Raw genomic sequence first — 14,067 nt, forward strand, 5'->3', positions numbered from 1 at the left:
TCATTAAATAATATGCACAGTGTCAAATAAAAACACTACCAATATGATCTTTGATTCAAACCTATGCACGAACCACATATATAAACTAAAAAAATCGAATAAAATAAGCACAAAACTAAACCATATCAACCAATCACATAAACTTTGTTAAAAAAAAGTCAAATCTTATCAACCAAACCATATCAATAACGAAACAAAAATATGGCGAAAAACTAGACTTCTTTGTAGATTACGTATGTATATAATGTTAACCCAATTACCAAACCAAATGTCTAGCTTTGGGTTTGGGTTCTTCAAATCCATCTTATCAGGTTCGGATAAAAACGACACCCCTAATATGAGTGGGACAATCATAATAAGAATAGGTGAATTTGTAATTTTCATTGGTTATTAACTATATAAACTATTTACAAAACCTTTATAAATGTTAATATTGTTGTACGATTTGGTGGTAAAATGTTCATTTCCACGAGTTAGTTTGTATACATAGTCGTAGCATAACGATTATAACTAAAAACACTTCGTTTTATGTTAGAAAGGAGAAATGTAAGGAATATTTTCAACAAATATATAAAAGAATTAATTCTTGCAATGGAACATATATCATCACTCATTCATGTATCATAAAATGCTAGTCTTTTTTTATCATACGTTGATGTGAATTTCCTGATTGTTTAATTGCGTACGCGAATAAATATATAAACAATTGTTAGAATACTGATTCCGCAATTATGGACTATAATATGATATAAACGTCGTTGAACATATTCACGATTGGTGGAACATTAATTTTATATAAAGCTAGTTAAACGCTTGATGGTAACTTTGATATTTGTATCATGCAACATGACCAACGATTGAGTAATTAAGATAAGTGTGACATCATTGCTATATGTGATCATTTCATTACTATATGTACCATCGTTGAAAGTATTCATGTTTGGTGGAATATTTGTTACAAGTGTTAAAAGAGTTAAAGGCTTGTTAGTAACTAGAGAACTTATTCTAAAAGACAAGTATGATGGGTGAGGATGTCTATTTGGTCTAATACTTATTTTAAAAGACAATCAATTCGGGACAAGTCTCATACTATTTGCAGTGTGTTTCAATTCGTAACATTCGACCCTCCATGGCCAACGTCTTTGTTATATACGTCTGGTTCTCACTAGGCCATCACTCCAATTTTTGGCTCTGTTACCCAAACAAGAGATATATTAATAAAACTTTCTACTTTATCCAATTAAGATTTTGTACCCACAACATACTTTAATCTATCATCCATAAGCAATATCTGAAGTCAAATCCATCTAGTGTGTTTCACCAACCCTTAAACTTGAGAATATGACACATATCCACAAGAGCACCAACAACATCATTGTTAGGACGCTTAGGCGGCATATTCATATGATTTGGTGGACGGACGATCACAATGGAGTACCCATCCGCTTGGGCTCTTGTTTATGGGTGTCCGGAAATAAAAAACAAACATATGGAAAGGCGGTGGGCCCGGGTGCAATGGTCAAATATAACAAAATGATTTCTTAAATTCGAATATTTATTTTTTCAACTTGTTCACAAATCTTATTGTAATCATTTTGTGGGTTCACTCCATTAATAATATGAGTTAATCGTTTAATTCAATCATCTTAATTCGATTCATTTCATTGGTGTCGAATTCGTAACAATTTGAATACTGATACAACACAAAAACAACATATTAATTTGATTGATACATATTCCTCTACATTGGACGAAACTCCAAGCCACATACAATAAGCCCCGACATAGTTCCCTCGCATGTTATCAATTTCAAATTCATAGGAATAACATCCTTTCCGAGATTATTATCAAACTTTGAGTTGAACTTCCAGATCCTAACCTCCATCCATCCATCTTTCCGCTGCTCTGGAACCCAAAAGGCACCATGATGGCTGGAGATCTAAAATAGATTATTTGGTTCTCTTTATTTCTACGACGTGGTAGATCTCGTACTTTCACAGGACAATGCAGACCTTGACATTTTTCTGAAAGCTTGAACACAAGGTAACATGTGTATTCCATGAATGGTGACAACATTTGAGTTTCGATCTTGTACTTGATTGCAAATACTTGTTGGCGTAGAAGCTCCACCACATTTTTAAATCTGCATGTATGATATTGGTTACATACTTTTTAGAAACAAAGTATAATCTTTTTAAGACCTTAAAATGCAACAGTCATATTTTGGTACTTAATTTCCGAAATTTAATCAAAAGGCAAACCTGGAGTCGGCTGAGGATTTAGAGGGAAGAGGCTCCCATTCTTCAGAGTCGTATAAAACACCCGTTGCAGAAAGCATTAGCTGTTTCTTTCCATTCAATTTCGTCAACAACAACTGTTTGTTAAACGACCAAGAAAATTTAGTGCCAAGATCATAATTAGGAACACTTTAAAAAGTTATATTTATTAGTGAGAAATAAGAAAAATGGACCTTGTCATTAGTAGTTAGTCGTTTTTCCAAGTCCAAGTTTGATTTTTGAACTTGTTGGACTTTAAATGGATTCTTGTGATCTTCTTGTACCATCTGTGTATACCAAAATGTAACAATATATTATAAACGTACAACATAAAGGTAAAATAATAATAGAGTATTTTTCAAACTTGCTTTTTTAATGGCTCTAAACTCAATGCCATCAATATAGATGGTGCTACTAGGGCAATAGTATCTTGAAAAGCTCTCTAGTAGAAACCTAAAAGAAACATCTTCCTTGTGATTCAAGAAGCGGTGAAATTCAATCATTATCCACTTGTCGTCTCTCCACGTTGCAAAATATGAATGTAAAGTATCAGTTCCATTATTGTACTTCAGGTTCAAGTACATACTTTCTTTACGAGCAAATATTGTTGGATCAGAAAATTTGAAAACCAGATAAACCCCGTATATGACATTGGGAGATAAAAATTTGTTGTCTATCATAACATGGATCTTTAAATTTGAAATATCCAACATCTTTGCCACTTTCCGAAACCTATACGTGTTATGAGCGGTCAGTCTAAAACATTCTAACACATAGTTATTGATAAAGCTACTTTTAACTACCAGCCAAGAGTGATCAAGATTCATCAAATATTTGTGTTAAGCGTGTATACACTGATTATCAATTAATATACTAATTAGATTTTGCTACAAAAGTTTAAAATGAAAGTGTGTATGTGCGCGCGCGCGAATGTGTATGTGTGTGTGTTAGAGAGAGAGAGGAACCTTGATACATGGATAGATCTCCACTTATGTAATCCATGGTTTTTATAAGAAAACTTTGCTGCTGTTGCTGATATCATTTTATTTGTTTCTCCATTAACACCTAGTATAAACCACTGATACACAAAAACAAAACAAAACAAATAAGTCTAATTTCTTAAGAGGATACTTCTATTCTTTATGAATCCCAGAGCTCTTGAGGATTTGTTTTCAAATAAGAAAAGACAAAGTTGAATGATATACATGAAACTGAACAAGCTAATTAGTAATTACCACTTTCTCCTCTGGAAGGAGGATTCCATCAGAGAGCTTCTCGTAGATATCCTTTTTCTTGTAGATTTCAGGGGTTTCCGACAACCGTATAATTTCCTTGTAGTCTCTAGGTAGTTTGGGCTCCCATATTTCAAAGTCCTCCTATGTATTCGTTAAACAGTCAAAGAAATAATATTAATAAATTTTCAGTTTTACATGGAGACCATATTTTACTTTGAAATAAACAAAAATGTCCAACAAAAAAAAAGATCTGTTTTTAATAAATTTTAGTTAAGCTAAATAAGTGATTTATTTTCACATTTTTTGTATAAGAAAACTTTTAACCCACATGTATTTTCCTTAAAATCAATTGCTTAATATTTCTTTAATCATAGATGAGTACATGTTGTCTTTAATCTTAAGTATTATATAAACGAAAGCTCCATATATCCTCTCAAGCTACCAGATTGCTTAATTTGTAAATGGAGGTTTCTCATGCATTTGACCCGAATTCACGGGTATGAGTCTCACCAAACCCAGATAGCCCTTAAACGGGCTATAACATCTCATTAAATTAAAATTAATTTCACCATATATTTAATATGAAAATCCTATAAAATAGGGATATGCTAGAAATTAGTATCCGTTTTTTTATAAAAAATATATTTTATTTATAAATTATAATTAAGAAACAATTTAATAGTAAAAAAAGTAAGCGGGTCATGGGTCTCACCTGTAACCAAACTCAAATAGCTTTTAAACCAGGTTGTAACATCTCATTTATTTATGAAACCATTTAATCGTCAAATCCTAAGTATATTATTAACTTCCTTACAATAAATAAAATTAAAATCCAAAAAATATATAAGTATTACGAACGAATAATGTGAAACAACCCCGTAATACGGGGATAAAAACTAGTTTGATATATATACAACTAACACTTATTGCATTTTAATTAAAGACAGATGCATCCAAAGGAAGCGAACGTACACTTGCTTAATAAGAAAACTTACTTGAAATTCCATTGCTCTCTTAAGTTGTATCGCCACCTTGCTTGCCTTTGGTCGCTTATACCGCTTAACATGTAAGCATCGATAGGCAATATTTGCAAACGTGGTCAATGATTGTGGCGCAATTTGTTCCTTTATATCCTCAAACACTATTTCATCAAGTTTTCCTTGTTCACAGTAGTGTTTAGCCAAAGAGCCTAAAGGCTGACTGCTACCTTCATGCCCCTCTACCCATGCCAATCCTCCGCACAAGATTTCAAATAAAATCACACCAAATGAATATACATCTGATTTTTCAGTTAAGAAGCCTTGTTTATACTGCAGGTCAAGGTAAGCATCATTACTGATATGTTCCATGTCCTGGCGTGATGAATCTAATGAGGACAACTCAAAATTAGAAATTTTGGCATCCCAGTTATCATTTAGTAAAATTCCATTGCTTTTGATGTCCCTATGTACCACCTTCTTCATTGTTACATCACCTTCATGAAGGAACTCCAATGCACTTGCAACATCAATGCATATCTTGAGCCGTTTAATCCATCTAAGATTAGAGTCTTTTAAATATTTATTAAGACTTCCTTTAGGCATGTGCTCGTAAACAATGATCTTTGCATTCGTCTCGTTAGAGAAGCCTACAAGACCAATAATGTTCTTATGCTTACGCTTGAAAAGAGTATCAAGTTCGGTCCGAAATTGATCATCAACCATGTGATCCCAACACTTTGCAACAATGGTAGCATGTGGTAGCTTTCCTTTATATGCCTTCCAGTGTCTCCCACTTTCACAGTAATTCTTTTGACTGAATTTTTCTGTGGCCAATTCAATGTCTTTAATTGAAATTTGGAGCCTTTTCATGAGGTTTTCCTGTGAATTATAAGGCATTATATCGACATAGTAATTCAAAATAATACACAAGTAGTTTTTGGAAAAAGAAAATGAAAATGCGGATAATTAAATCCGTAATTACTCATGATCATGTACTCAGTTTTGCACAATATCCAAACAAATTCACGAAATATAACTAAATCCACTGATGAATAACATGCATGCATTGTTTAAATGTTTGATCATTAGCTTTCTTTTTATAATAGGCCAGTTATTAAATTAATCCACAAACTTAAGATTCAAAGGTACGAGTTATTAATTAATTTACTTGGCGTAATATACATGATACATCTAAAGTTCTAGCTAGTTTGTAGTTAACATATTCCAATTTAACATGAAAATAAATCCCACATTTCCTTAAATTTATAATGGTTAAGCTGCATAATACTTTCTATAACTGGTCAAGATATGAATAGAAGAAAGAATACTATATTTCAGAAATATTGACTTACTTGAAAGTTTAATGCCGTCTCAAGTTCCTTGATGACGATTTCCATTGTTGGGCGCTTGGCTTGAGCTTCTTCCAAACATTGATATGCAATTTTCAAAAACACATCCAAAGAGTCTTGATTTGGTCCTCTATTTGATGTAAAAATGCCACCATCCGTTACTTGCTTTAACTTAGGATCTAGCAATATCTTCAATGTTCCATCACTGAAGTGGTTGTGTGCGACATGTGGAAGCCCTTTTTGATTATTATATATGTAAATGGGATCATAGGTTAACCTCCCACAAAAGATCTCAAATAGTATAACTCCAAAGGAGTAAACGTCCGACTCTTTCTTCATTACAAGTGTTTTTTCAAATTCAGGATCCCTATAGAATTGCGTGCTAATGAGAGTGCTTGCCTCTTGATTTGGTAAGTGGAATTTCGAAATCCCAAAGTAAGCAATCTTTGGCTCCAAGTTCTTTCCTAACATAATGTTGGCACTCGTTATATCTCCATGTATTATCCCTTCTTGGCTATCCATCTTGGTGTGAAGGTGATTGAGGCCACGTGCAATACCAAGGCACATGTGCAGACGTTGCGTCCATGTAAGATTATCCAAGTTATCAACATTTTTCAAATAGCCATCGAGGCTTTTGTTAGAAGCATGTTCATAAACAAGGATAACCTCATCACGTTCATCACAAAAGCCAAGAAGAGATACTATATTGAGATGGTTATAACCAGTACGCATTCCGATTTCTGTAAACAACCTTTCTTTTACATTCCCGCTACCAGAAATGTGTTTTATAGCTACAGTGATGTGTGACTTTGGCCATGCCTTTGGCCATTCACTATCACTTTTCTCTTTAAATGCCAACAAACTTTTGTTCTCAAAATCATCAAGTTCTGCTTTATACACCTTACCATATTCATGCAACCCAATACAATATGTGTCAGAGAAGTTTTCGGTCGCCAACAATATATCACCGAGCCGAAACCTTGAGAGTACCACGGTTTCCCCCTGCACCATTGTTTGTTAAAATGAAGGTTAATTAATGTTGTAGTATATATACATGCCCTTGTGACGATGATAATGATATTGTAACTTGTAAGGAAACTGTCCTATTTCCTCACTTAGTGTCAATTCATAATTCAAAAGATTTGAATAGTCACTAAAAAGTATGCTTCTTGACATGAGAGATTAAAATGCATCAACATATGATATTCTCACATTACTTACCACATAATTAGTAATTCTTGGTTCAGGCCCCACTTTAGCACTCACCAAATCACACAAAACTCACGTATGAAAGAAAGTTACTGGAACAAGAATAGTATCAATCTAGACTTCTTCCACACACATCACCAGCTAAATATCTAAATATCTGATGACCCATTTATCCAATGCTGACCAAGATGAGGACCTGTCTGACCCGTTAATCCAACCCGACTTCATCCGGCCATCAAGATTATACCCAACAGTAATTATTGTAATCCTTATTCCTTACATGTACCCACATGGGCGCTCAACTAGTGTCTACAAATATGTTGAGGGATAATATTATTGTTTTAGCACTTTTACATTTAGTTTAACTTGTGATACTTCAATAAATAAATAAAAAGATGGGCCGGTATCATGCATATCTTACCCAATCTCGCCCTAGCTATATCGTTTTCTCAATCTCCCACTCTCTTGTATATATTTGTTTTTTTTTTCCTTTTCGGGTGGTAGGAGTGGACTCATGATGCATATGGATGGGATGAAATTGGGTGTGGTACCGATGGGGAACTCCACCCCATCCACTCGGTACTAAAAGAAAATCGGGAAAGGTGGTGAAATGATCCTGGTTAATATCAATCAAATGCTTCATAATAGTTATTTAATGAAAATAATAACTATTAGTATTTAAATATGATAATATTCTTTTAAATTAACACTTGTCATGGTTCCTCACGATATTTAGCTTTCTATTTTGAAATAGACAGATTATAAATCAATTTTTTAGCGGGACAAGTCATCATGATTCACATTCATAAATCATAAATTTCTTTAAAATGTTAATGATGAACATAGTAATTACTAAAAAGGGATATTGAAAAAAAATATTGTAATATTTGTAAAGGGTTCTTACTTGTAAGTTCAAAGCATTCTCAAGTTCCTTGGTGACAACTTCCATTGTCGGGCGCTTGGCTTGAGTTTCCGCCAAACATTGATATGCGATTCGTGAAAATGCTTCAAAAGACGCTTGATTGGGACCTCTATTTAAAGTTACAATGTGTTCACCAACTTCATCTATCATTTTAGGGTCAATCAATTCCTTTAGTGTTTTCTCATTGTAGCGCCGCCTTGCAATAGATGCAAGCCCTTTGTCATTTTCCTCTATGCAAATTTGTTCATAGGCCAACCCTCCATATAGCATCTCAAATAAAACCACTCCAAAGGAATAAATATCTGATTCCTTTTTATACTTTGCTGAAGTCACATACTCTGGATCCACATAAAAATTTGTGCCTGCAATATGTTTTGTATGGATAGTGCTCGCTTGTTGGCTTCTGGAGTGGAATTTTGAGAGCCCGAGGTCAGCAATCTTTGCTTTCATATTTTCATCCAACAAGATGTTCTCGCTTTTTATATCTCGGTGTATTATCCTAGGTTTCCCCTCCATACTGGTGTGAAGGTAGTTTATTCCACGTGCAATATCAAGGCAAATTTCTAATCTTTTTCCCCAAGTAAGATTAATATTTTTACAAGTGCTTCCCAAATAATCACTCAGACTTCCTTTGGAAGCGTACTCGTACACAAGAATTATGTCATCAGCTTCCATGTATAAGCCAAGAAGTGAGATAACGTTTTGATGCTTACAACTTGTAAGCAATTCAATTTCTGTTAAAAATCCTTCTTTACTGGCCACATCTTGCCTATTTTTGATGCATTTTATTGCTACAGGTGTTTTCCTTTGTTTTTTCTGTTCATCTTCAACTGATGGTGAATTTTGGATACCTTAAAGATCAAGTTCTCCTTTATACACTAAGCCAAACCCGCCACCAGCTACAAAGTGTGCTTCATCAAAACCATTTGTTGCCTCTTTTATTTCACTTAGTGGAATCTTCAGCCGTTCCAACTACAAAATAGTGTGTTAAGATATAATGGGAGTATCATCATAGTTGTAAAACTCGCTAGGCATTAGTCGGGCAATGAGATATCAACTTTAGTTATTATGATGAAAAATCAATTTCGTTTACCTTGAGGAGATATGATGACGTGACTTCATCTTTATCTGCAGCTGTTGAGTGTTCCTATAACACCAATTACCTCAATGCACAATAAATTAGCAACCATAATAATAAAAATGACCGAAGGAAAGAAGAAAGCCAAAAGAAAAAATAAAAAATAAAAGTCGCCTTACATGATTTTCATGTTTCCATTGAAGTTCAAACACACCCTCAAGTTCTTTGACAACCTGATCCATAGTTGGGCGTTGCACAGGATGTTCATTTAAGCACTTATCAATTATTTTTGTTAAGAAAGTCAACGACTGTCTATCCATTTGTTCTCGTAACTTGGGATTAATGATGCCTTGACGTTGTGTTTTCATTGGTTTCACCATGTAAAGGACTTCAAACAACAATACACCAAAACAATAAACATCATATTTGGGTGTCATATTTGTGTTGTCAAAGCTGTGAGACGAGAGAAGGCGATGCCTCCAACTTCGAGGATATTTTGTGGAATGTTTGAAACCCGATATTTTAGGTTCCAAATCTTATCCAAAAATATTTTAGAGCTATTAATATTACAATGTACGACATCATAATGGATGGCACTCAATCCACGAGCAACACCTAAACATATTTTCAGTCTTTGGAACCATCTGAAATCCGGATCACTAAGATGTTGGTCTAGACTTCCGTTAACTGCATGCTCATATATGAGTATCTTTGCATCATACTCGTCACAAAACCCAATAAAAGAGATGATATTTTTATGCTCGAGACTAGAATGAATTGAAATCTTAGTCCGGAACTCAGTGTCACCCTGCCCAAATCCAGGTTTAAATCTCCGTGCACAAATATCAATCAACTGTCCAGATCTTAGCATTTGTCCCTTGTAATCGTTTGAAAATTCACCTTTCTTAATGAGATTTTCATCAGCAAAGTTGTTTGTGGCAGATACTATATATTCAAGTCGGATTTTTAGTCTATCAAGCTGTAGAGAAACAAAGAGGAAAATAGGGGGATGAAAGTCAAAAAAGAAAACCACCTAAGCCATGTATTAGAAATGAAAACAATAGTAATGGTTATTATATAGCCACAAAGGTTGAAATATCAAGACACGAGATCAGTAAAATTATATCATTGTAAGAGAAAACTAGCTCAAAAACTCATTCCAATAATTCTTTATTGATCACACATCCAACGCCTCTACTCAAGCACTATATTTTTAGATCAAACTCTTAACTCGGTGACCAAGGCGTTACCATGCTAATCATATTACAGTTATAAAACTAAAACAACTTGACATATGTCACATATTACAGTTATAAAACTAAAACAACTTGACCAACTTAGGTCTTTACATATTCACCGACTTGTGAATAGTGAATACCGTCCAGAATTACCAACAAAACATACATCATTACAATATGTGTATATACCATTAGACTTATCAATATTTGTTATTTCAAATCTTAAATCTTCTTCAGAAGATCTTGTTACTTTCATCATCTGTATGCATGTATTGTGTGTACGTGTATGAAATTAAAATAGAGTATTAAATGATATCTTCTTCTAACAAAAGAAAATAATTAATGCCGCATGTCATTCTAATATTCATTTTCATTCTAACATTCACGCCTAAACTACCATAGACCGATATGGTGCATACATATATTTCTTTTTGCAATCTTTTGAGATGAACACGTTGCCTACACATATTCAATAAGTATTTATTCAAATATTAATATGTTTTCCTTCTTACAATTTATACTAGTGACTAATGCATGTGTTTAAATTCTGGCGAAGAAATGCATTCTTCACATCTAACTGATATATAGGCCAAGATTTGGAAACCGTAATGCAAAGAACGCTCCGTGTTGTAAATATATGTTTCACCACAATCCAGACCAACCAGCCAGGATCGGCCGTCAAAAACTAAACAAACCTTGTACTATTTTAAAGAGCCATCTAAAACACGTCTTCTGACGGAAAAATTCACATACTTCTAACAATATTCAGTGTGTACACAATTATACATCATTTGCATCTCGTTTTTAATTGTTTCTACAAGGATTCGAGTGGATTTTGTATTTGTTAGGTTTACTTTGAATTTTCTGGAACAAATAACCTCTGGATGATCAAATGAAGAAATAAACAACCAAGATTGAAGAAGATTCTTGTGACATAGGCCAAGCACGGGTCATGCCCCATCATACCACGCCCCTGTGCCCCATCACTAGAGGACAAAAAATCATTTCCACTCACACTGTCATGTCTGAAGTTCAGTAGGCCTACATCACAACCTCTATCCATAGATTGTGCACCGATTGACGAAAAGTGCTCACTTTCTCGTTTGAGAAGTTAGCATAACTATTTATCCACGAAATTGTGGCAAGGCACGGGGTGCCATTGTCCATTGAGTCAGATCGGGATACACGTTTTACTTCAGGATCTGGAAGAAGTTCTATGATTTAATGGGAACAATACTAAACCCTGCATATCATCCTCAAAGAGACTAGACCGGTAGTCTAAAAGGACCATCCAAACCCATGAGGATATACTTCGTGCCTGTATATTAGACTTCCATGGTAGTTGGGATGATCACTTGAGTTTTCATACAATAGCAGCTACCATGCAAGTATTGGTATTTCGTCGTTTGAAATGTTATACGGTTAGTTCCATAGAACTCATTTTTGTTGAGGAGAAATTGGTCAGAAAGAGCTAGCTTAGAAGCTTAGAAGTCGTTCAGGAGACAACAAGGTTTTATCAGATTAAGGCCAAGGTTAGAATGAAAGCAGCTCAACACCAGCAAAAGTCTTACGTTGATAAACAACGACGACTGGTCAAGTTTAGCATTGGTGACATCGTGATGCTGAAGGTTTTGCCATGGAAAGGAACCATTCAATTCAGAAAACTAGGAAAGCTGACCGTTCAAGATGGTGGAACGTACATGTGAGGTGACTTACCAGTTAGAGCTACCTGCAGAGTTGGATGGGATCCACTCTACCTTTCACATTTCTCATTTACGAATATGTCTTGCCGATGACACAACCCATGTGCCGTTAGAGGACATCGAGGTCAATGAAAAATTGAACTATGTAGAATTTTTTTATTATATATAGTGTTAAAGAAAGAATTATGTAGTTAAGTATGGGCTTAATATGGGCTTAATGGAGTTTATGAGTACAAATACCCATGCACATATATATAATCAATGTGTGTGTGTATATAATAATAAAGTGAAAATTATTTTTTAAGATACATATAATTTTTAATTTTTAAAAGATATATAAATTTTATTTTATTTTATTTTTTAATTCCGCCTCAGGCTTACGCCTAATTTCGCCTTGAGGCTTACACCTCGTGAGGCTAAGGGAAACGTCTCGAGGCGCAATTCCGTTCTTTTAACCTTGACCCTAATAACCCTTTTATCACCCCTAATTACACCATAATTTTCACACACAAACACTCTCAATCCAAGATCCAAGATAACAAGACTATATCTCATTTCATTTGTGCTAGAAATCCATCAAAAGAAGCTACATCTACAACTCTTAAACCGGTTGTAGATCTAGAACGCCAAAAGGTAAGAAATGGATTAAAGGTTGTGTTTTGGGATTGATCTTTGGCTTGTTAAGCCTTAGAATGGTAGATCGGATAAAACCGATGGCTCAGTTTTATATTTTGCTATCAAATGAAAACCAATTTTAAGTAGTTTATAAGAAATTAATAAACTGTATACCCATTTTTTGGTCATTTTTTTATAAGAAATTAATAATCTGTGTACCCATTTTTTGGTCCCAAATGTGTAATATCAGTTAAACTATATATTAACATAAATAACTATAGTTTCAAGTGTAAGCTCATTATTTTGGGCCCAAATTTTTCAAGACCAGACGGTAAAGGCGAAAAAACTTGAAACCGAGCCGACCCCATTGTGAAAATCGAAAACCAATAACTGAACAAACCGTAACCAATTAAGCGGTTTTCAAACAACCAAATATTTAGTTTTTGAATCATATTTTGCTAAGGGTTTGGGTCGAGATGAGTTGACTTTTGACCAACAAACTATTTTTTTCGATTTTAAGAAAAGGTCAATTTCACAGTATCATGTTTACGCATTTCAAACAGACAATTGGAAATATCATATCTATTCTTCATAGTAAAATAAAATTAAACCAGATAATTATAACTTGTATGACTATAAGAGTTTGTTATACTGAACATACAAATAGGGGAAAATATGTTTCTATTAGTTTATTCAGCAAAACACGATTTTACTAAGTAAATAATTTTAATATTTAGTGTTCTTATTTCTTAAAGAGAAAATGTGTTATGAAGCCGTGGGCTTGTAAAAGGGTATATATGAAACTTGCGCTTTAAAAAAAATTAGTAACTAATGTGTTAACTACTACTACGAAACAATAATAAATAAATTTTGAACAAAAACTTGTATCTATTAGAAAAATATATTTTGGTCAACTTTCAACTACCTTTACAACTAAACTATTTATACGTACTATTAGACAATTAAGTTTATTATATGCATGTATTATATTAGAGGGGCTAGAGTGTAAATGTATTCAGTATTTATACTCCTATTGTAATCAGTTATTGACATACAATATACAAATACGTTTACCAGTTATTGTGCACCGTTTTTATGGTGATTGCCTTACATGATGCTGTAACGTGAACTTAACGTAAAAGATTTGACATAACGTTAATATTATTAGAAAAAGAGCCATACAAGGTGATGCAATAATGTTAATCTATATACGTTATAAATTTTAAATGATAAAGACTTTATCATATAACCATCTTGTCGTTTGTCAAAACTAGTATTAGACAAGTATCAACTCCTAATCCACGCACCATAACTACATAAATGTTGGAAAATGTTTGCAATGTTCATGCCAATGTGGAATCTTTAATAATATTTCAAAACTAAAGAAGTCGCGCTCCGGTTTCTAAAATGAAATATCATAGTGAACAACATATATATTTATGTAAACACAATTACACATCAA

General features: G+C 33.7%; 2 protein-coding genes across 2 annotated transcripts in view; both read right to left on the reverse strand.

Annotated features, from left to right (window-relative positions):
* Positions 1-1,303: 1,303 nt before the first annotated feature.
* The window catches only part of LOC143631832 (uncharacterized), a 31,206-nt gene continuing 18,442 nt past the window's right edge, over positions 1,304-14,067 (reverse strand). Inside the window, exons 3-9 of the mRNA XM_077100457.1 lie at positions 5,844-6,842; positions 4,507-5,370; positions 3,512-3,652; positions 3,242-3,354; positions 2,471-3,008; positions 2,262-2,374; positions 1,304-2,143 (exon numbers count right to left, since the gene is read on the reverse strand). Of these exons, the coding sequence (XP_076956572.1) occupies positions 2,591-3,008; positions 3,242-3,354; positions 3,512-3,652; positions 4,507-5,370; positions 5,844-6,842 (2,535 nt within the window). The 3' untranslated portion in view covers positions 1,304-2,143; positions 2,262-2,374; positions 2,471-2,590. The remainder of the gene's footprint in view (positions 2,144-2,261; positions 2,375-2,470; positions 3,009-3,241; positions 3,355-3,511; positions 3,653-4,506; positions 5,371-5,843; positions 6,843-14,067) is intronic.
* LOC143631910 (putative serine/threonine-protein kinase PBL12) lies at positions 8,824-9,581 on the reverse strand. Its single transcript, XM_077100539.1, has 3 exons — positions 9,229-9,581; positions 9,065-9,118; positions 8,824-8,943 (listed from the first exon to the last, which is right to left on the reverse strand). Exons 1-3 carry the CDS (start codon positions 9,484-9,486, stop codon positions 8,824-8,826), a joined length of 432 nt encoding a protein of 143 aa, XP_076956654.1. The 5' UTR covers positions 9,487-9,581.

The sequence above is a fragment of the Bidens hawaiensis genome, unplaced genomic scaffold (genome assembly GCF_021521415.1).
Source record: "Bidens hawaiensis isolate Kalapana, Puna unplaced genomic scaffold, B.hawaiensis_p1.1 tig00006258_1, whole genome shotgun sequence".
In the NCBI taxonomy this organism is placed as follows: Eukaryota; Viridiplantae; Streptophyta; class Magnoliopsida; order Asterales; family Asteraceae; genus Bidens; species Bidens hawaiensis.

Excerpts from the sequence above, each read along its gene's own strand:
- LOC143631910 (XM_077100539.1), bottom strand. The coding sequence starts at position 9,486 with ATGACACCCAAATATGATGTTTATTGTTTTGGTGTATTGTTGTTTGAA. Across the intron at positions 9,119-9,228 it reads AATGGAAACATGAAAATCAT|GAACACTCAACAGCTGCAGA; the intron begins GTAAGGCGACTT and ends TTGGTGTTATAG. Across the intron at positions 8,944-9,064 it reads CGTCATCATATCTCCTCAAG|TTGGAACGGCTGAAGATTCC; the intron begins GTAAACGAAATT and ends ACTATTTTGTAG.